Here is a 23,295-nt window from a genome sequence, read left to right as displayed (position 1 = left end):
TTACTAGATCACATCTTGGCAGTAGTTGGCAGCTGGCTGAGACCTGGGCCCCAACACAGGATGGGAAGGGTGGGGACCTGAGCCTAAAGTTGAGATGACCCCCCCTCTTTTTTCCCCAACTTTGTCAATGAGGGGCCAAAGGCAGAGAGGAACAGAGGAAAAAGAAAAGTAACAGGACAGATGGGGAAGGTAGGGGGGAAAAAAAGCAACCAGCACAGAATCTCTGATCTTAATTCATTTTATTCTACAAAATGCTACTCAGTGGAAAGTGGGACAGCTAACAACAACAACAACAAAAACAAAAAACAAAACAAAAAAAAAACAAACCATAAAATTGAAAACAAACCCCGAGGGAAAATAAGTTTTAATATGTTCTTTCCTCCATAGCAGCAAGCTCCTAACAAGCTTTTCTTAGTGCAAATACTGTAGGCTTGTGTCACATACAGTACACAGAACACACAACACACACCACCAGAGATGCTTCCGAGCGGGTATACTCCTCAAAAATTTAAAACTATACAAAGATTTTTGAGCATGTGGCCCTGCTGGAGACCACCATTACTTTAAAAATAGGGGACAAAAGGTGCCCAGAAAGGTAATTAAAATTCCACCATGTACAACTCATTTGTCTCCAGGTGTCTAATAGCGGATTTCACGCCACGTCATTGACATGTCCCAAACACAGATGCACGAAGCTTGAGTTTCTACTGTATACCAAGATACGATATATACACCTCCCACTGCAAAGGACACCCTGATACCTAGTCTTTATACAAAGTTGAATATTTTCTTCCTCAAAATCAAGTAAAATAAATGGAATATTTTTTTTTTAAATCATACAGAGAAAGTTAAGTTTTGAGAGACAGGGCCAAGGTCTTTCACTGTGTTCTCTTACAACGTAGATGTCTTGGCAGCCACTGTCCCCAGAGGAATGACAATCGATCTTTAAAAACAGAACCTTTTAATACAGTTTATACAGCACAAGTCCACAAGTCACTTTAGAAACAAAAAAGCAAAATAGAGCATTGTTATCCTAAATTAGAGAAAGGGGTAGAGGGAGCGGAGCGGGGTAGAGGGTGGGGAACAGGACACTGAGTACTTTAATGCTATCTGCTTCTATTCAGGTTTGGAACAACACAAAGAAGATGTAAACATTTAAAATAAATAATAAAATAAATGTCAATCTCTTCTCCCCATCTCTTCCCATACCCCTCTGTCAAAATCTGACCCAGCTCCTCCTGATCGTGTCGTCAGCACTGGGCCAGTACAGACATTTGGTGAGGCGTGGCCAAAACGCTAGACGCATGAGAAAATACCTACTTAGCAGTGGCATGGTAGGTTACCTAAAAAAAAAAAAAAAGCTGCAGGAAGACATAAGCACACATGCACACACACACACATACACACACACACACACACACACACACACGCGCGCGCGCGCGCGCGCGCGCACCCACACAGGCACGCTGCAGGAAGACACAAGCACGTGCACACACACACATGCACCCACACAGGCACACTGCAGGAAGACACAAGCGCACACGCACACGTGCACACGCCTCTGTCAATAAATAGTGAGATGCTGGCTTGAAAGATGAACGCCAAGATGAGAGAAGCAGAGTGCCGCAAGACCCCTTACTTAGGTGTTAGAAAGAAAGCCACACATACTACATATCTTATTGGTCCACAAATTCTATGAGAACTCAGGTTGCCCCTCAACCAGCTGAGGAGCACAGGCCAGGTGGGAAGAGTCTGGCTGGGAAGGAGCCTGGGGTGGCAGAGTCCTTGGAAACCTTGGGACTAAAGGTACTCCCCCTGGGGTCTCTGAAGAAAGGCCTGCTCATCCCCATTACTTGGGGCCTTCTAGAAGGAGACAAACCCTTAGTCCCACCTTAAAAGAGGATAAATACAAAAGTGCCTCGCAGTGCCCTGCACACAGTAGGTGCTTATTCTCTTCCTCCCTACAGAGGCCACATGGATGTTTGCTGAGAGAAGGACGCCACTGTGAGAGATAAATAGTGACATCTCCAGGATCACTTTCGGTCTCTCAGGAAAATGGGAACAAATGGATCCAGATGCTTCAGACAGCCTGTCTTGCTTCTACTTGCACGGTACATGGAAACAGAGAAGGTTCTCTGTCCCCAGAGCCTGATGGCTTTCAGATCTGACCACCATGGGCACACTCAGCCTAGGAAAGCAGCAGTCTGACTTCCCGAAAACCTCCCCCAGGGAACCAGCGGCTTGGGTGTTAGCTAGGCAACTTCCTGAGCCTCTCCTGGGCTCCACTCTCTTTCCTGTGCCCTAGCTGTCCCTAGCTAGCTAGCTAGCTAGCCAGAGGGAGGGCTGCTCCCACAGAGGCCTGGTGGCCATGAAAGCTGTGTTTCATACTAGCTGACTGAGGAGTGCCTGCCCTATTACCAATCCAGAGCCTCTCACAGTCCAGCGCAAGTTCAGGACAGCTGAGGACACACATGGGGGAGATACAGTGCCACGCCTGAGCATGAAGCACCTCCCACCCGCCCCACCCCCACCGCAGCTGCTCCCTGAACTGGAAGCAGGGAGGAAGGACAGCAAGCCAGGTGCCTGATTCTGGAGCACAGGCCTATGCGTGAGTGACATGTATGTGACTGCACTTGGACAGCTGGACAGCAAACCAGAAGGAAGCCAACTGAGGTTACAGACACAGCTTACGTATAAAGATTCAGCCCCCCACCCCCACCCCTCCCACATAAGAAATCTCTGTTTTTTGAAAAGCCAAGACGTCTTGTAGGATGAAGCAAGCAGGTCAGAAAGGAAAATGACCTCAGAAGTCCGGGTTAGCTGGCTGTGCTTTCTGGCACTGATGTCAACACAGCTTGAAATCTGAACTGAAAGCCAGACTTGGGGGGGGGGGGTCTTAGGAGTGTCCAACCGGGGGCACCAAGTCACAGGCTTGTGACCTGGGTTAGGAGCCATGCTATACGCAGAAAAGGGCTCTGGGAAATAAAAGAACAGGAAGCAGCTCCATTTCAGAAGCACCTATAGGCACAAGCGAGAGCGTTCCGGCTTGGCTTGAGATGGAAGCTTCCCAACGGAGATTACCCAGAGTATTTACCCAACTCCTCTACTCCTGTCTCCTGCTGTCTCCTGCCTCTAGGAGGACTCTGAGGCCAGAAAGCCACCTGTTCAGTCTCCTCAGGCGCACCCAGACGCTCTGGGAGACCAGAATGGCAGCAGCGTTGGCGCCAAGGCATACGAGCAAGCTTATCCGAAGGGCCCGTTCTCCTTTCTCTCCCTTTCTACCTAGCTAACCCAGCTCCTTTCGGCTGGGCTGTGTGTGTTCTTCCCTCGTGGCTCCTGTGTCCTGTGTGTTCTGTCTGCATGTCAGTGGGCTGTGGGATTACATCATGGCCAGCACATAATGGACTTGGGGCTGAGAAGGGCTTAGGCTTATGACGTTATCTTTTGTCTCTCAAAAGCCAGGTCTACACCATTGGGCTTGACTCAGGTAACGCGGGTTTAGATGGGAGGACAAGGAACTAGGTATTAGATACCAGTTCTGACCAGATTCCACTTCCCGTACTACTTGTGTCAACACGTAGCGGGGAGAAAGGGATGGGAGGTGGGGGTGCGGGCAGGATTGTGTCCTTGCTGGAGGCCAGGACACCCATGAAAAGGATGGCACTTCTGGAGTGCAAAGGAACACATACAAGCCTTGATAGGAATAGCATAGACACCCCAAGCCCTAGCAAGACTGGCTGAGACCAATGACTCCGGCTGGGTCAGAAGGTCACTCTGGAGTGGTCCAGGGGAGTATGAAAGGAAAATCACTCAATTCATCAGTGGCAGAGACCACTGAGAGCCGGGGGGGGGGGCAGTTCCTGCACCTCACTGACAGGAGAATAGCCAGGGGAGACTAGGTACCTCGGGCTGCCACCACCAAAACCATCCCTTACCTCGGCTCCCTGTCCCCCCTCCATTCCGACACTCACTAGATATCCATGGGTTGTGTCACATTGAGAGTTGGGGACTGGCAGGGCCCAGCAGGGCCTTGGAAGGATGTGTGGATCCTAGGAAGGGGTTGCCTCCCAGGTCTGGAGAGAAGGGTCCAGGGGCAGAATGGTGAGGCAGTAATTACGAGAGACGCCCAGCTCGAGACACCAGGTGAAGGGAAGCTCACCAGACAGCCATGTGGCTTCGCTGGCACCAATCCCGGCTTGGTAATTAGGCATTTGGCAAACCCAACCTGTGCCCCGGTTGTCGCACTCACACCCTGTCTTCTGGCCAAGCTGATCCTGAAAGAGATGGGCATCTCCGAGACTGAAGGGGGGGGGGGAGCGGTCCTTGGCGCGTCCCAGTGATGGCAGCATCGCCTGCAGAACTCAGGGAGCCCATGGTGGTCTGTCAGAGCAGTGCACTGGGGTGGGTAGGAAGGGAAGGTTCAATAATATTGCACTTTGACTGCCCCTTCAGCACACGTGTGCCCCAGTGGAAGGGTCATCTGCCTCCCCCAGCTCCAGAAATAAAAGCGCTCTAATATCTGGACCACCCAGATGAAATGTCATGGCAAATCTCATATAACTAACCCAGAGGGAGCGAAACTGATACTGAGGGAAGGAAGGGAAACCAAAAGGCAATGCGCATGCTTGGCGGGCCAGGAAAGGACACCATCACTCCAGAGACAGCAACAAAAGACAGGAGCCATCCAGGCCGGCTCCAGGTGCCTCAGAAGCGGGAGAGATGTCTCAGTCACCAAACCAAGTTCTCTGCGGCTTTTTAAGAAAGAGGATTTGCTTGCAAGATGAATGAGGGAGGAGGGTGTCCCGGGGCTTCTAAGAGATCAACCAGTGCCTCACCGCTAAGTCCCATTGGGTCCCCAGAGCCAGGGCACCCTTTTTTGCTCTCATGGCCCTGGAGTGCTTTAAAGGTGCTGGTCCCCCCCGGGAAGGGTGTGACACTGATGAGGACTCCTCCAGACTTGGCCAGAGGAGCACGGGGTTACAGGGCCAGCAGTGTCGGGGAGTTCAAGGAGTCTGAAGACTGGTCCCCACTGCTACTGCTTCTGCGGTGAGCCTTGGAGCAGGACTCTGAGGGTGATGCAGGCGACTCCTGCTCCAGGACGCTGGGGTAGGTGAAGACAAGGTTTGAAGTGCCTGGAGTGATGGCAGGTGTGGAGGTCACCACGATGGGGGTGTGCAGAGGCTCCTCCCCATAGAAGCCACCCCCGGCGATGCTGATGGGCTTTATGACAGAGCGCTGGGTCTTGTCCATCCCCGCTGAGGAAGAGGGGCTGTCCTCTTCAAGAGGCTCCTGCTTCACCACCACAGGGCCCACGGCACTGCCTGTACCACGTAAGGACTGCAGCCCGGAGGTCGGGGGCGATCGGCGCTCCTCGGGGCTGATTTTGCACACAGGGCCATGGGCCACCAACATAAACTCGAGTTTTTCCTTCTCCTTCTGTAGCTCAGCAATCTCTTTCTGCAGACCAGACTTCTCCTCCTCCAGCTCCTCTGTCTCCTACGAGGGAAAAGAAGAGTTGAGGGACAGAAGCCTACAGGCTGGCCAGAGGGACGGTCCCTATCCAAGCGTGAAAGGGAGATCTGCAGTGTCCTCAGGAGACCTACCATAAGCATCTTGCACACCTGGCCAGAGAGTAAACTGAGTGTGAGTCACATGGTGCCTTTCAGTTCTTTATGTCTGCGGGAGGAGCTTGTAGGGCAGGTGAATTAACATCTGGAGGCTGTAATTGAGCACTTACTCCACGCCTGTCGCGACGTTATGTACTTCACAGATTAGCTCACTCAAACCACCCCCCCCCCAGAAGTTTCTAAAGCAGACGTTATCATCAACCCATCTTGAAGGTGAGGAAGCCAAGGTTCAGAGAGGTTTGGTCATTGGCTCAAAGTCATAGAGCTGACAGAGGGTTATCCAGACTCAAATCCCAATGCATCTGACTCCAGAGCCTGCATGCCACTACATTCGACCCTCATGGCGCCAGTGCGGCCTTTGCGTCTCCCAACAGGTTGGAGCAGGATCCTCACAGAGAAGAGGACATTCTACTCAACTCCTCGTCCACCATTTCAGCCCACCTGTGGACACAGGTCCTGAGCTAGAGGCTGCATGAGAGAAGATCCTCATGGACAGTCCCTCTATTCCCAGCACTGGAATGGACAATCCTTGCTGGATCCTCCTCTGTCTCTTACTTTAGTTTCTGAAGCCATGTCCCTAAAGCAGAGACAGCCCCACCCCACCCCGCCGGGAACACATTTAGTTCCCCCATGTGCCCAATAGAGGGACACCTGACTGCCTGTGAGAGCCTGTGGGGGATGCGAAGGTCACCAGAGGAAACCTCAACCTCCCTCCTTCACACAAAGCCAGAGCAGCCACCAGTGCCTGTGGCCTGGAATGGCTGGGGAGAGGGAAGGTGTGCGTCACCAGCCTCCTCCCCCCCCACGTTTTCTCTAACACAGATTCCCATTCACAAACACAGAGATGCAGGCAAGAACTTCATTAAGCACACGGTACAGTATATTCCGGAGTGAGAAAAAAAAAAGTTTCCATCTGTCTCAAGGGTCTGATGAACGTCAGAGGCTTCCTGTGGAGGATGTGGCTCAGGGGCCTGGGTAGCTGGGTCAGGGTGTGGGGGAGGTGGAGAAGGAGGTGTGAGGCTTCTGGGAAAAGGGGAGGAAAGTAGGGAGGACTCAGAGGAGGAACTGTTCTGGGCTGGTGGCGAGGGATGAACTCCGGGAATCAGGGGAAGGTACGGGCTCCTTGAAATATGTTAAGGGAACTGTTAGCAGTAGAGGCTTCTGCTGAGGGAGCTGATTCCTCCCTGACCCCCATCCCCACGCTGATGGCCCCACAGACCACAGGGATCATGGGCTGCACTAAGTACATACTCTAGTGAACACGACCAGAAGTTGGGGCTGAGGCCAGAAAGAGAGCTTAAAGCAGCTAAACTGTCCCTGGAAGGATTAAATAAAGTCTAAATCTCTCTACCAGCCAGATGACAACCTCTTGGCTCACGTCCTCTCCTCTGAGCCCGCTGTATCCCAGGAGTCAACACTGGCTTGGGACCGCCTCTCCCAGAGGCTCATCCGTCCCTTTAGGGCCAGACACACAGAAGAAGGGAATTGCGTGACATTGGTCAGGTCAAGCTGAGCAGAGGGAGGGGCAGGAGCATGGGAGAGTGACTCACAAAGACAAAGCGAAGCTCTAGGCTCCCCCACCTGCCAATGAAGGAGAGGCCCTCCAAGCTCCAAGAAAATATAACTCAACTGACATGTGACCCGTGCGCAAGAGGATGCTTGCTCCCACCCCACTCAAACTAGGGTGCGTCAGCCAGGCTGGGCCACCTTGGGGACAACTGGAAGCCTGAGAAGGGCTGTAGAGAGGCAAATGTTGATGATGTGCTTGCCCCTAGCTCACCGGAAGTGTCAACCCTTATCCAGAAGCCACAGTGAGTCTGAGGGCAGAGAGCACTCAGGTACTGACTAACTGAGGAAACATACTGACCTGGAAAGGTGGTCTACTCCTCTCCAGACTCACAGCGATGGCAAAGGCCAATTCTCATCTGTTCGCTTATCTAGTCTCTCTACTGTGGACCCATGAGCTTGAAAGAATGTTTTATCTCCCGGCCCACCCAGAGCGACCCCACACCACACACACACACACACACACACACACACACACACACACACACACACACACACACACACAGAGCTCCTCACCGCCTGCAGCTTCTCCGTCAGCTCACGGCGACGGTTCCGACACTTGGCAGCAGCCAGCTTGTTTCTCTCCCTCCGGATCCGGCGTTTCTCCTCCTCTTCAGGAGACAGCTATAGAGGCCAAGGTCAAGCACCGTGATCAGAAATGGGGGTGGTAGGAGGTGGGGGTTGGGGGATGGGGGAATGGTTTGCAGCATTTTTAGAAAGCTGTGCTTTACTGAACGCAACCTGCCCTTTTAGAACTTCAGAGGGGAGGGGAGAGGAGTTTAGTGAGGTTCAGAGGTCCTGGGGGGTGGGGGGTGGGGCATGAGGTCACTACTGTGTGGCCGCCTGGAGGGGGCCTGAATCTGCTGAGGGAGGCCATGTTGTATGTTTAAAGGGATAGCTGACCACAAATGGGTCAGGGATTCAGTGGCCCCGAACCAGGGCAGGATTTGCCTGCCTGTCAGCTCTGATTCTGAAGCGAAGCCGGAGAAGAGTCCCCTCTAGCCAGCCAGGCCTGGCCGCATCCTGTTGTAGCATCTTCCTCTAAAGCTAGCTAAGGACCACTCCCGCCCCTTGCCTTCTCTACAAGCCTCATCACTCACCCACCTGTGGAGGGGGGCATGACCTGATGTCCTGTGACCAGTGGGAGGGTCTAGCTCTATTCCCAACTCCCTCTGTCAAGCCGAGTGCCAGTTTCTCACTGGTGTCCCTGAGGACTCCTTGGGAGCCTGCCACAGTGCTAGGCTGGGCAAGAAAGAGAAAAGCAGCAGCCCAGGTACGAAGGTGTCACTGGGAGCTGGGCATGGTGGCGCATGCCTGTAATCCCAGCACTCGGAAAGCAGAGGCAGGTGGATTGTTGTGAGTTCGAGGCCAGCCTGGTCTGCAAAGCGAGTCCAGGACAACCAAGCTACACAGAGAAACCCTGTCTCAAAAAAAAAAAAAAATCACCGTGTACCCTTTCTGCTCATTTGACGGTGACCTTCTATGTGACAAATGACTCCAGAAGTTGGGGCTGATCTGTGAACCACAGGCAGAGCCCCTGCTGAGAGACCAGGAACTGGTTCCTGCCTGCAAACTGGTCAGACACCCTACCAAAGAGAGGGTCAGGGGTCAAAGCACAGCACAGGATAAAGGAGGACCTTCGTAGTCAGCAAGACCTTCCTGTCAGCTACCAGAAACTGATGCATACCTACTGTGTGCCCATGCTCTGCTAGGGCCTTCAAGGGACACATGGGGGAAAAAACCCTGAAGCTATCCCATAGAGGGATGCTATCTAACTACAGAGAAACAAGCTATCTGTTCTAGTTGGGCCCAGAGCAGGAACCCCAGGATGTTCTTCTTCCCTGGCAGTCTGTAGCTGTGATGTCATGAGCAGCAAAGAAAAGCATCAAAGAGGACAAGGCCATCTCATCCACACAGAGATGACCTCACAGGAGGTCAAAGGCCAATCGGCTAAGACCTGAACACTTCTTGTCCCCAAATCTGTTTTGATCCAGACAGGTAGTTAACCAAGAAAGCCTGTGGCAGTCCTGGGTTAAGGTCTGTTCACAGCCCCTGGACTCCATTGAAGGCCCAGAGTCTCCCCCACCCCCTTCCATCCCCTGCCACAGCCTTTACAGCCAAAGGAGAGAAAAAAAAATTAAATTAAAAATGCTAAGCTTGATCCACAACAGGCCTTCCTCCCACCTCAGTCACATTTAGCCTTAGCCGTCTCTGCCTGTCTGTCTGGGGAGGTGTGGGGCAACTCTGGGTACTGCCGACATAGGAAATGCTCTGGGGTGGTGAGATCAACGTGGTTACAGCTTGAGTGTTGTTAACATCACCAGGGACCCACCCACAAGCCACACACGCACTCCCCTCCCTTCTCCTCAGTCCCCACCCTGGGCTCACTGGAGCCTCCAGGGCAGGCTCTGGAGGCCATGAGGCACCAACCTGACTCTTGGGACAAGCCTTAGGGTGGAAATGGGGGGGTGGGGGGGAAATGACACACATGACAAACCGCAGATAAGACCTTAGGGCCAGGAACCCAAGAGTCAAGGTTCTAGAATGTGGCTGCCACGAGAGATAGTATGGTGTGGCCCTGTGACTGGCTCTCTCCTTCCCTACCACAAAAGGAAGGATGTCTCCAGACAGCTAGCTGGTCTTGAAGCACACCTAGGTCATGTGGCACCAAAAGTATCCAACTAAAGGTCAGAGTGGTGGGTGCCACTCCCTGCTTCTACCTCGGTCCCACTCCGGACAAGGCCTCTTCTTTCTAGGCCTCAGTTTCTCTATTTATGAGCTGGGCTCAGGAGGGGAAGTTGGAAACACGGTCCTCAAAGCCTATTCTAAATGCAAACTTCTGAATGCAGTGAGAGGTAGACATGGCAGAGAGAGGAAAGGGAAGACACCACGCTGCCATGTCCTGCCAGTCCACAGGAGCCCGGCTGTCACTCAGCACCATCTATCTCTGGGGACAATCTGCCTGTCACTGCCTATGATGCTGTAACCCAGTGACTATGGGCTCAGCACAGGAAACACAATTGCCAAGGACAGTGCGGTCACTGCCACAATACCTGTGACTGTAGGAAGCCCCCAGAAGGGGCCCGCAGCTTCTCACGCCCATGCAGCTCGACTGCAGTGTCTACTACACATAGCTCCCAAGGGCCCTGCATTGGGGCCCAGTGTTGACATGTAGGGCCTACTGGACCTGGGTCTATCATTACGAGCAGCGGCCATGTTTAAAGGTACATGGCGGACCCTGGGGGACCCTGGAGTAGAAACAGACAGTGATGGCTTCCACGGTTAACAGGAAGGTGTCACCAGATTCCTGGTTGAAAAGGAGACGACACTGCTAAAAGGTTCCCCTTCTCTGGGTCCACAGGTGGCATGGCCTTGTGGGAAGAGCACTGTGCGTGGAGTCCAGGCAAGCGGGCCCACGTCTTGGGTGTATTGTCTGTGATGGGAGACAGATGAGGCCCTCTGAAGGCCTGCATCCCTTCCTTTCAGTCAGTTCTTTCTCAAAGCTGAACCTCGTGGGGAGGGAAAACAAACAAAACCTGATGCGTGATCTCTATCTTCCCCCATAACTGAACAGACTCCTCGGGGTGGGGGGGGGGCACCCAGGTCACTATATACTTCTAGAATATACATTCCAGGAACCGGAAAAGGGCTGCAGCTTTGATCTAAAGGCCTGAGACACCGAGGAAGAACGCAAAACCACGTGAGTACTCACCCGGTGGCTCCCCACTAAGGCCCAGGGCAGAGTACTATCGTAGGAGGTCATGACAATTTCTATTCTTTGATACTTTACACCTACAAGGCATTTCCCCCATTCAAGATCTCTCTCAAGCAGCAATAGAAGTTTATGTTCCCAAACCCCTCCTTGCCCCCGGCCACCCACCCACGTGGCTCTTGTCCACTAGCTAGAGGCGTACCTGCTCATCTCTCCTCCTGCGGCCCACAGTGGTACCAATGGTCTTGATCACGCCGGGTCTGGGGAGAGCCATGTGCCCAGGGACTGAAGCCAGGCCTGGCAGGGGGCTGTAGGGATGTGAGCGTGGATAAGGAGTAGACATGGAGGTAATCACTGTGGGCTGAACCATCCACTGCAGGTCCTGGCTGGTGGTGATGGCGTTGATGGTGGGGATGAAGGCGCTGCCCGAGCCAGGCATATCTAGCCGGAACTTCTGGAACAAGGAGAAAGACATGACACTGAGCCAAGGCCAAACACTATAGGCTTCCGGGTTAAGGTATGGTGACGAGGCCTGGTCCCAGGTGGGCTTCCTTAGAAACGTCCCACATAGCCAAAACTCAAGCAAATCCTCTCCATCCCTGGGCTATGTGCCAGATCTGTTCCCTGCCTGGAGTCCCGAAGACTCCATCACCAGGGGCCCAGGGAGGATGTAGCCGTATCCCAAGTGACTTCCAGGACACATTCCAGGCTGAGCTACTCACGCTCACCCTGCAGCCCTCCAGGGCACATATCTGGAGGATGTTTTACCTTGGCCTTCTGGGTCTCTGAGTCACCTACCAATTATTCCCCAGGGTACTGGCTCAGGACACGTTTCTTGGAGATTTACACATCGGTAGATCAAAAGAGATCACTCCAAGTATACTGTGTCTGCTTTTGTCACTTTCCAAGGAAGTTCATGATGGGCCTGTAAGCCTACGAGATCGAGGTCAAGCTGAGAAGGGTGAATCCTCACCTCTCTGTTTATTGGGGTGTCTACTATCAGGGCATGGGATTGAAGCCCATGAGTCTGACTTCCTCGAACCTTCTCCTTCCCCTTCGCTGGCATCTTGCTTGGGGCAGACATCATGTGTCCATCTCTACCATGGACACATCTGTCTACCCGAGCTCACAGATGTGTCTGTGGGAACACTCTGGTGCTGCCAGCTCAGAGGTTTCCCCTTTGTCTCTTAACTTATGTCAGGGCCATGTTGCAGAGCTCTGAGAGCTAAGAGAAGCCTTCTATTTAAAAATCCAACAAGATGGAGCATCAAAGTACAATAGATCAGCCCCCTCCACCCCCACCACCACCAACCCCCGCCAGCTACTCCATTACTGTTGCTGTTAAGGTAGAGCCTGGGCCCTAGTAGCCCTAACTATCTAGGCTCTGTGCCCATGCCCCATCGGCCAATTAAACGGTAATAGAGGAAAGTTAAAAAAAAAAAAAAAAGAAAAAGAAAAAGAAAGATTTAGTCAATGTGACCATAATAAGAAAAAGAACAAAGAGGCCTAGTGACTCCCCAAGTCTGTCTTTGGGATCAGGACATAGGTTGATGTTTAAATAGAGGACAAAAGGCGTGCATAGCTGGTAGCCCTGCCCTGTCCATCAGCACCATCTCCAGTCCCTCCCGTGAGGTGTTCTGATGGGCTATCACAGGCTCACACTGTGTGACGACCCTTCCTGCAAGGTGTTCTGATGGGCTATCACAAGCTCACACTGTGTGACAACCCTTCCTGCGAGGTGTTCTGACGGACTATCACAGGCTCACACTGTGTGAAGAACCTTCCTGGGAGTTGACATCCTTTTCCTTCTCTCAGCACAAGATTCCTGGGACAGACCCAGTTTCTTGGGGACCACTGCTTCGAGGGTCTGATAGCCAAACTGAGGGGCACAAGTGGTCTCTCTTTACAAACAGCTTCCCTACTGCCATGATGGCTCCCACTGGTCTTGACTTTTCTCCAGGATAGCTCCTGGAAAGTGCGAGGGGCAAAGGGGGAAGCCCATGCATTTCTGGCATGTCAGAAGGTGCTGCATGGACCCAGGAAAAGCCCACCCTCAGACCATCTGTTTCTATGAGGCCACTTCATAACCTTGCCCCCTAATCTCACAGGTAAGATGACAACAGCCATAATAGCTAGCAGCACTTCCAGAATGACCGACACGGTGCTAATGTCTTGCCTAGATCACCCAATTAATTCTTCCTCTGAGGTAGATACGTTATCGTCATCTTAAAGGCAGAAACTTTGAGAGAGGCGGGGGGACAGGGGGAGAGAGGGGGGGGAGGTCAAACCACTAACCCAAGGCCTTATTGCTGAAAAGCAGTGGCATCAGAATTCAAACTAGTTCAGTATGACCAAGACAGGAACCTCTCAACATGGGGCCACAAAGCCCAGTCCCAAGTGCAGGAGTCCATCCTGTGCTAAGGGTCCCTTCAGGCTTTCCCTCTTACCAAGGAGGTCACACAGATAAATTCCACTCAAAAGGAAATCCAGATATCATTAGCTCAGGAGCTACAGTGGCCCCACCTGGTCTAGTCAGATAACACCACAGGTCCAGGCATGAAAATAAAGTGAAACCTACAGACACCCCCAACTCCCATACCTGACAGAGCTGAGAAACCGACTTCTTCATTTGCCATCCCGCCACCCACCTGACTCCAGTCTTTGTGGGAAAGAACATGACTGCCTCATTTCCTGACTGTCTCAGTGCATGAAAGCTGCCCGGTGCAATGGATTCTGGGATTTTTATCAGGGAGGTTGCCCAGCACAATGGCTTTTGGTCAGTCTAGACAGTTTCAGAGTTATACCACTGAAGGCAAAGGTAAGCAGGGTTGTTTTTATTTTTGAACCAAGAGTTGACCGAAAACAAATTGGTATGCCAGACTTGGTGGTTCAAGATTATAAGTCTTAGGAGGTTAAAGCAGAAGAATGAGGGGAAAAAAAAAAAAAAAACAAACCAAGGTCTGCTTGAGCTACAAAATGAGTTCAAGGCCAGCCTGGGCAACTTAATGAGACCCTGACTCAAAATATATATACAAAACTAGATCACTTACACAAGGCCCTAGGGTCCATCCTGGTACTATGAGAGGGAGGGAGAGAGGGAGTGTGTACACAAGGTTAGAATTTCTTGACGTGGGGAAGGTAAGTGAGTGGAGCTGGGCTAGGAGAAGGCGGGGGTGTGCAGTGAGCAGTGGACGCGGCTCTAAGGTCCAGACAGTGAGTGATCTTTCTTGGGAACAACTAGAGGAGGAGGCTTAGGGGTGGTGCTCTGCCCTGAGCCAGTCACCCAGGACTCAATTCTGGGACAAAAGAGAGAGAGCACATCGATTCTGAACTTCCTACATTGTTATAGGTATTAAACCCACAGCTACTGTAATCATGGGCTGCAAAACATTTAAATGGTTCTCAAGTCTGGCTAAGAATATTCTGAGGCACTTGTAAAAAAAGAAAGAAAGAAAGAAAGAAAGAAAGAAAGAAAGAAAGAAAGAAAGAAAGAAAGAAGAAAATCACTGACAAGAAAGAAAACCACCAACATTGGAGCATCATCACTAGAGTCTAAAATAATTGGTTAGGGGTGGAGCTCTATTACAGGTACTTTTTCAAACTCCGAGGAGATTCTATTATAATATGCAACCAGGGCAGAAAAACACTGCCCCAAACAAATGGAAGGCACTACAAGTGGTCACCATCACCGCCGCCGCCGCCATCAGCAACATCACGTCACCCTCGTAATGTAGATCTGTGTACACTGCACAGTCTAGCTCTTGGGAGAATTGCCAGCTTCCTAGTTTTGGAAGCACCCAACTTTGAATTCTATTTCTCTCCCCCAAGACAGGTCCTCAGATAGAAGGGGCACCCAGTGCAATGGCCTCATAGGGCTGTCTCCCCCTTGGGGGTTGGGGGAAAACTGTCTGCTTTCTTTTCAGGAAAGCATTTTAAGAAATCCACTCCTGAGCCGGGCATAATGGTGCACGCCTTTAATCCCAGCACTCGGGAGGCAGAGGCAGGCGGATCACTGTGAGTTCGAGGCCAGCCTGGTCTACAAAGCGAGTCTAGGACAGCCAAGGCTACACAGAGAAACCCTGTCTCAAAAAAAAAAAAAAACCCAAAAAAAAGAAAAAAAGAAAAAAAGAAATCCACTCCTTCCAAAGAACAACAGTGTGCCTGTTTTAGGCTTGGGGAAAGAAGCAGAAAGCCCAAATCTGGCTGGAAGACTAAGATTCCTCTGGGATGGGCAGGTGCCTCCCAGCTCCCAGGCCCTCAAATCCACACACACTGCTTCCTGGTAGACAGCAGCCAGATTTCGTGCCCTGATGGCTTGGTCTAGACAAAACAAGGCAGCAATAAAAACAAGGCGGGAGGTAATGACTGCCTCTGAGTCGCATGTACACCTTGTTTCAGACAGAGGTAAAGCCATCTGGATAACACGCTGGCTCCAAACTGCAAGAAAAACAATGTCCTGTCCCCAGAGGGGACACGGGCCCGATAAAGAAGGCTTTTGTCTCCAAAGGAGCCTCTTGGAGAGACACACAAACGTTTCAATTAGATCTGGCAGATGGGTCTTGTCTCAACTCCAAACATGTTATTCAGAAAGTGACACTGGGATAAGAGAGGGGAGATGAGGCCAGCAGTCTGTGGTCTCAGAAGTTAGCCTGACCTTCTCCTATGCTAACAGACCAAGAATGACCCAAATGTCCTGTAGAGGCGCCACCAAGACATGACTCCAGTGAAGGCATTCACACTGAAGATAAAGAAACCAAGACAGCGTCAGGTCAACGCTGTGACTGACAGGATGGATGGAGGAAGTGACCAGGGACCAGGTTCTCTTGGGGGCTCCATAAGCTCCTGGAAAGCCCTTCCGTTAGGGACAGGACAGAAGCTGCTGGTTGAGTAGATGGCATTCCAGCCTGGCAGAGCTGCCAAGTACTTTAAAAAAATTTTGTGTTTCCCTGTCAACTTTTGGGTGAATGTCTATAAAAGGACAAAAGGCCCCCACAGACCTCCCAGAGCCAAATCTGGCAAACTCTGTTCTAAGGAGCCAGACAGCAAATACTTTAAAGCTTTCTGGGCCTTACCATCTTGTGTTGCAACTCTACTCTTCCACTACAGCAGAGAGGCTCCCATAGAGAACCTGTGAACAAGCGGGCACCCCCAGACTCCAATAAGCTTCACTTACAAACACAGTTTAGTCTCGTAGGCTCCAGTTGGAGGGAACCAAAAAAGAAGAAAGAAGCAAGCAAATAACAACCAGCCAAACAAGTAAACAAAAAACAAACAAACAAACAAACAAACAAACAGATACCCCTTCTACTCCAGGAAGCCAAGGGGACAGACATTGCTCATCCACTTGGAACTCCAAACCATCAGGAAGAATTCAAACCCTTAGAAGCTTTGCTGTGGGTCTTTGGACATTGGGGGCTTCAATGGTGTCCAGTGGCATTCTGTGTGTTAGGGTGCAATGGGGTGCTCAGAGAGTATGCCGTCATTCAGAGATCAAAGTCTCATAGCTCAGCACCTGATGACTTGGAAAACAGCCTTTTGGAACTCAACAATGGGACTGTGGGTTCAACCAGAGTCATACCTAGTCTTTTGCTGAACAGTCTCAGAACAAGAGTTTAGACCACTATCCGCAGAAGCTTAGATGGAGCCTTTCCCCAGAGTCCTGAGCTAGGCAGACACAGAATTCAAACAGAAGTCAAGCTTGGTGTTCTTAGCCCATCCTCTTGGCCAGGTTCTTCCTGGACTCCAATCATGCAAGACACGAACGTGTAGACCCTGTTCCCTGCTCCACCAAGAAGGTGGGTGTGCCATCGAGGAAGGAGCTGGCCTTTTTCCTTTCTACAGTCTCAACATAGGAAAAGGAAAACGCCAACATCCCAGAAGGGGAGCTTGGGAAAGAAAAAGGGTAAAAGTCAAACGTTCTCTTCACATTTCTTCACACTTCTGAGGTCCAACACCAACATCAGGCAAGTGTGCTCACTGGGCCCAGATGCCTCCCGAAGCCTTTAGCACAGCATCTACTTTGGCTATCACCTTGACCCTTGACCTTTCTTCTATCAGGAAATGCCATTTATGTCACAATGGAAATTGTTGTAAATAACTCACAGTTTCCAAACACTGGAGAATTCACCCTGGAACTCCTTCCTACTATCACCCATCCCCTGTGTTTGGCAGTCAGTCAGACCAGGGTTGCCCATCCTCCTGCCATCCCCTTGGCCAGGTCCTTCCTGATTCTTGTCAGAACCCCAAACATACAAGACTTGAACCTGTGGACCCTGCAGCCAGCTCCCGCAGGAAGGCAGGTGCCCCATCTCTTCTTTTAGAGCTGCGGGAAGGTAAACCTGGTTACACTGGCCACTTGACAAAGGAAAGCCTGGTGACACCGGCCACTTCACAAGGCTGATTCAGCCTTGTCACTTGTTCAATTTGCTCAGTAAGGTCAAGTTAGCAGGTGGGCTTTGGGACAGATATATCGACCCCCGTTAGAGCAGCTGCCATTACTCTGATACGCTGCGGTCACTACTGATCACTTGCAATAGAGATGAGCCATGTCCAACCAGCAATGAAGCTTGTTTTCTTCATTCTCAAAACCAATATCTTTATTTCTGTTTAACAAAGAAAAAAAAATGTCCAAGGCATCAATGCAAAGTTGCCGTCAGCAAGGGACTATTTTTTTTTTTAATGGGCTTTGAAAGGAAGACTTTCTCCGTAGTAGACCATGGACCAACAGACTTGGGTCTCACTCTGTTCAGACTTTATACGTCAGACTTAATTCCAAAGACCTTTGGTGATTTTCAAATAGCAAATTCACCTTTCAAGGGAAGATTTGTTAGCAGGAAGAATGTTCTAAACACACTGAGAACAATTACAAACAAACAAACAAACAAACAAAACCAGTGTTGCAAAGCCTTTGAGGCCAGCAGCCTCAGGGTTCAACTAAGCATAAAGCAGCAAGGATGGAGAAGACAGTGATGGTGATGGTGGGGGTTGGGGGGTAAGGGGGGATGGGGGGTGACAGGGGTGTAGACTTAGGTGTGACTCTGGTGTGTTTGTAGTAAGAAGAAAAAAACCCACCTCAAGCCCTCAAATTTTATATTCAGTGTGAATAATAAGACAGGCAGAAATACAATAATGGAAATGCACTCAGGGTTTTAGAGAGGAAAATTCAGCTGCCACTCAGACAGACGGCTCATGACTGCTATTTCACCCCATGGTGATGAGAAAGGGGGGCACACTGCCGCACGAATCAGTGAAACAGACACATTCCTGGATAACACTGTTTGATCCTAATCTAAAATATCTGTAAGATCAAGGGGGGAAAAAAACAAAAAGAGAAAAAGCACCAGACCCTTAATTTGCATCTCCCACTTTCCCACCATCCCTCACATAAGCACATAGAGAAAACAATCCGTGAGTGTTTGAAAATACCCTCAGGGTGGGGTGGGGGTGGCTAGTGAGCAGAGAAAAAGCACTCCTTTCCCAACCAGGCCTTTTTTTTTTTTCTTAAAAAGAAAGTCACTTTTAATTCAAGCCATTTATAGTTATCTATTGTTAAATATATGCTTTTGTTTGACTTAAATAAGAAGAAAATTTCTAAGAATTTGGAAAACCAAGTTTAATGCTCTGAGACTGGAAAAATACATACCAAGGATAGTTCTTCCAAAAGTGTCCAGTAGGCGGCACTAAAGAGGTATGCTTGAGGCTGATCTGGGAAATCACAGTCATTTCTGGTAAAAGTTGTTTGATGTGAGGAATGTCCTAGCCTGGTACAGTTGGCAAAAGTTCACTCTGGGGAATTTTGTGTGTGTGTGTGTGTGTGTGTGTGTGTGTGTGTGTGTGTGTGTGTGTGTGTGTGTACTCGCATGCATGTTTATAAGGCCCTGGTGGGAGAATGTGCCAGATTAAAAAAAAAAAAAAAAGCTGGTCTGATGTTCCCTGATTCCAAAGGAAATGTCCTTGACTTATTCTTACAAGCAATCTAGAAACAGATAGCAGCCTTGGAAAAATTCCGTGTCTTGTTTTTGTTTTGTTTTGTTCATTTGAAGGGGGCCTGGCTGATGAAAACAAGTTATGAAATGACCTATGTTTGTGTAACTGGCTGGATTGCGTAATGTCAGGGCCCTGAAACCGTAACAGCCAAGGAGCAAGGCATAGCATATATCTGGAGGTGTTATCCCAGGGAAGGAAATAACGATAACAAAGCAAAATCCAGGAGGGGGGAGGTATATACAACTATCCCTAAGAAAATTAAATTGCCAGTGATTAACCTTTGAGATTGAGGTTATAGCTGCAACAGGAAATATTTTTCATGTTTCAAGTTCCTGTCATATACACAAGCAGAGGTCCTAACAAAGAGCTGTCTGCCTTCCACCCCACAAGTCAGTGCTAAGACCAGACCTTGTGCTGGTAGACAGAGGGAAAGTGCTGGGCAGCAAATTAATGGGGGGAGGGGGGGAAAACAGGTACAGGACCCCACAAACAAGGCAAGCAGGGGAAATAGTATCCACTTGCCCAAGGAAAAATCAGGAACATCTCACAATGATTGGCCTGTTGTAATGCCATAAAGGAGGAAAGCCCAGTCGCTAACTGCCTGGAGAAATTTCCCCCATGAAGGCGGCTGGGAGCACAGGTGATGACAGACTTTATCTGGCAATGCCATAAAGTTACCTTGAGCCCAGATCAGGGTGGGGTGGTGGCACAAACTTAGGAAGTAACAGAAGCTGGTGCCTGTTATCGGGACCACAGAATAGTTTTTGTGGAAAGCCAGAGCAGGGAGGGGAACACTCACCCCCCCACTCCCCCCCCCACTCCCCCCCACTCCCCCCCCACTCCCCCCCCCTTGCTCCTCATTTCCCACCCACTACACCAGCAAGGAGCAGGGTGGCCAGGCTGAAAGCTGGCTAGAATGGCACCACCTTGCCAAGCCCTGTCTGTGGTCTGAAAGCCTCCTCGCTCATGCTGCTGGGCAGAATGGGCGGCTGGACCTGAGGATCCAATGCACTGGTTGTTGCTAATTGCAAAATCCTCATGTGTTACAGCATGCTAGGAACTGGCCAACAGCTGTTTTCTGCTTGGGTAATGAGGCCCCATTACACACTGCTGGACGGAGCTCTCTTCCTTCGTCCTAGCGTTGGTTTCCTGTCTGATTTGCTTCCAAAACCGGGAATTGCCTCCGCTCACATCCTGGGCTCAAAGCCCTAGTGACACAGATTATTCAGTTGGGGCACTGATGTCCGGTCTCACTTCCCATCCAGGCCCCAGAGTCTGAGCGAAGCCAGGCAGGGAGATTGTACTATGCCTACAGTCACTGTCACGATCTCATTAGTGGGAGAAGCAGAAGAAATGCAAAGCTGCTGTGTTGACTGGGGAAGGAAGGGGGCATGCGGTGGGGTTATTAAATCGGAAAGTAGAAAGGCAGGGTACAAAGGACTCTAAGGCCACTGGGGAATGAGGTTTGGGTCCAACACAAATGACTGACTGGACAGGAATGCAAACATAATAGTCAACTTTTCAGATATGATTTTAAACTCATAAGGGTGCATTGACTGTGCCCTCAGTGCAGACTAATGCCTCTACATTGGTCCTTAGCAGATATGGGGGAGAGGGGGCGGGGTAGAGAGAAAACACAGAAAAGCCATTTAGAAGGACTCGCCTGACATGGGACATGGGGGGGGGGCACTCCTTTCTTCAAATTACAAAGAAAGCCATATTTTTTATTATACTTCCCAGCTCAGTCCATTTCTCCCTGGAAGCCCCCTGACCTCCTATCCGGTTGACTTCTGGAAGCCAAGACCATAGCCATAGCCATAGGGATAGCCATAGCCATGGCCTTACGATGTAACTCATGCTGCAGCCAATTTAGCTAGGAACTCCCAGATGCTGGCCCTGGCAGCCCTCGGGCCGAGGACCTCGTGAGTTCATGCAATTCCTTCACAAGACAGTGTTTGTGGTCGCTGCGACAAAAGGCAGGTACCCCACCAGAACCACCGCCGCCCCACCAATACTTGTCTGGTACCTACAGACCACAGATTACAGGCACAACCCCTCCAGTGCAGACCAGTCTGGCTGCTTGAGAAAGAGTTGTTTTTCTACTTCTAAAAACCACTCAGGATCCCAAGTGATGTCTCTTTCTCCCACTTCTCTCTCCCAGCCTCTTTGCCCCAAGTACCCCCAAGCACCTCAACGTTCTGCTCCCAGGGACAGTACAAGCTCCTGCCCAACCCTTACCGGAAGCTGGGGGGGGGGGTTCACAGGAGGTGTCAAGAGCCAATCAAAGCCAGCTTCTTCCTTCCTGACCTTCGCACCTAATTCCCAGAGGCAACCCTCGCCCTCACTCCCGATAACTTGAAAGAGCCCAACCTTATTTCTGAGTCCCCAACCCTTTACAGAAAACAACCCGGACTTAAGGATAACAGAAGAAGGAAGAGCTAAAAGGCTTTCCTCCTCCGTAGGGTCCTGGACGGCTGGGAGGGGCTTAGTGGGTGCAAAGATTTCCATGCTTATCCACCACCAAGAAAGGGGAAGGTGAAAAGGGAGGGGGCAGCCGCTCATAGGAGGCAACAGGCTTCTAGGAGGGGACCTGCAATTTCAGGAGCTTTTCTGGAAAATAAAGTAAGAAAAGGAGGAGGGATTGTTATTGGCTCTTCAAGCCCACTCTCCGCTTGTTTAAAAAGAAAAAAAAAGTGGAGGGGTGGGTGGGGCGGAACAGAACAAAACCCCACAAACCCCTAAGTATTTTTCTAGCCCGACCAGGAAAGGGAAAAGACCGAGGTTGGGGGTGGAGGCTGTGGGAGCAAAAGGAGGGTAGGAGTCTGCTCGCACCGCCAGGTGCACCGGGCCCGAACGTACCTGCTGGCCGCCGCCACCGCTGGAGTAGGACTCGGCGTGCGCAGGAGAGCCACTGCTGCCCCGGGACGAGGTGTCAAAGTTCCCGGGATAATCCTGGTACATGATCCGCGGTGGGGGCCGGAGAGGAAACAGGGTGGTTTTCTTCCCCGCCCTCGCCGCGGCCGCGCACAGTCTGCTGCGCGCTCGCCGGTCCACCGGCCGGGTTCTTCGCTCTCGGGCTGTCCCCTAACCGCGGCAGACAGGGAGGCGGCAACACTCGGGAAGTGACCCCCTGATCGCCGCGCACCGCACTTCGTTTCTGCTCTGCAAGCTCCGCGGAACCGGTTGTCCACCGGGTCCCTCCCTCTAAAAAGTCGGCGCGTCCCTCGGTCCCTCCCCTGCGCGCGCCCTTCCGCCCCCGCGCGCAGCCGGAGCTCTGCCGGGACCCACAGGCTGGAGAAAAATGGGTAACGAAAAACGACTAGGAGCCGGCGAGTGTCGCTTGGCAGGTCTCAGGGGCTCCTTCCCTGATCTCTCTCACAGGGCGCCAAAAGGGCAAAAAAGAAAAGCTGCCGGTTGGGAGAAACTTCTGTTTCCTCCTTTTAGAAAAGGAGCCCGAGAATAAACTTCCTGTGGCCAATTCGCCGCCTGAGTTTCCCGGCGACTCGGACACTTAACTTAGGACAAGGCGGCGAGCGCCGGTCCAGCCGCCCAGATCGCGCTGGTGGGACAAGCGCCCGTGGGGTTCTAGGATGAGCTGTGCTGAGAGGGACGTAGCTCCGCGTCGCCTTGACCTGCACCCTGTGCCCGCTCCGGGACCGGCCAGCCTCGCGCGTCTCGCCTCGCCCTCCCTCTCTCTCTCTCCCCCTCTTTCTTGCGCGCTCTCTCTCTCAGTCCCTGCCGAGCTCCGCTCGCTGTCTCACTCCGAACCCCTGCGCTCTGCCTGAGATGAGTCACTACAATGGCACGAGTTCAACTCCACACTCTTTATTCTCCAGCCCCGCACCATGTGGATCCACTCACGTCAACCTCAGACTCCACCTTGCTGGGAGGAGCGCTCGAGGCGGCGGGGGAGGTGGCCCATGAGGAGGAGAAGGAGGAGGAGGAGGAGGAGGAAGAGGCGAGGGAGGGGAGGAGGCGGGCGCGGCGCTCCCTTCCCGGCCCTGCTCGCGGTGGCGCTGACGCCAGCCGCACACCCTGCGCAAGGAAAGCGGGAGGCCGTGAGGGTGGGAGAGAGCGGCCCTCGCACTATAGGGGGGCCGAGGCCACTTGGGTTCTTTCCGATCTCCTCCACCCCCCTGGGGCACGGCGCCCTTGGTCTGTTCCATTGGCGCATGTTGCCAAAGATGGTCATTTGCGTTAGAGGACGCGAGTGCGGGTTTCCTCGCTTTCGGGTGACGTGGAGGGAGAGGGATTCCCTTGCCTGCTCTAGAGCGCGCCGCGCCCCCCTCCCCATACCCAACCCAAAAGGAAGGGGCGCGGGGCGGGGCCCCGAAAGCGGCCGCACTGGCCTGGGCTCCGGGCTCTAGAAAACAATCGCAGCCCTGAAGAAGACGAGACAGGCGG

The 23,295-nt window shown here is 51.7% G+C and overlaps 1 protein-coding gene across 1 annotated transcript; it reads right to left on the bottom strand.

Moving 5' to 3' along the window:
- Positions 1–222: 222 nt before the first annotated feature.
- On the bottom strand, positions 223–22,878 carry FOSL2 (FOS like 2, AP-1 transcription factor subunit). The gene is made up of 4 exons (XM_084793778.1): positions 21,751–22,878; positions 11,108–11,359; positions 7,710–7,817; positions 223–5,496 (listed from the first exon to the last, which is right to left on the bottom strand). Exons 1-4 carry the CDS (start codon positions 21,850–21,852, stop codon positions 4,978–4,980), a joined length of 981 nt encoding a protein of 326 aa, XP_084649904.1. The 5' UTR covers positions 21,853–22,878; the 3' UTR covers positions 223–4,977.
- Between the last annotated feature and the right edge of the window lie 417 nt (positions 22,879–23,295).

This window comes from Acomys minous, assembly GCF_964271855.1.
Source record: "Acomys minous genome assembly, chromosome: 8".
NCBI lineage: Eukaryota > Metazoa > Chordata > Mammalia > Rodentia > Muridae > Acomys > Acomys minous.
This window is presented reverse-complemented; position numbering and strand designations above follow the sequence as displayed.

Excerpts from the sequence above, each read along its gene's own strand:
- FOSL2 (XM_084793778.1), bottom strand. The coding sequence starts at position 21,852 with ATGTACCAGGATTATCCCGGGAACTTTGACACCTCGTCCCGGGGCAGC. Across the intron at positions 7,818-11,107 it reads GCAGGAGGAGAGATGAGCAG|CTGTCTCCTGAAGAGGAGGA; the intron begins GTACGCCTCTAG and ends TGGCCTCTATAG. Across the intron at positions 5,497-7,709 it reads TGACGGAGAAGCTGCAGGCG|GAGACAGAGGAGCTGGAGGA; the intron begins GTGAGGAGCTCT and ends TTTCCCTCGTAG.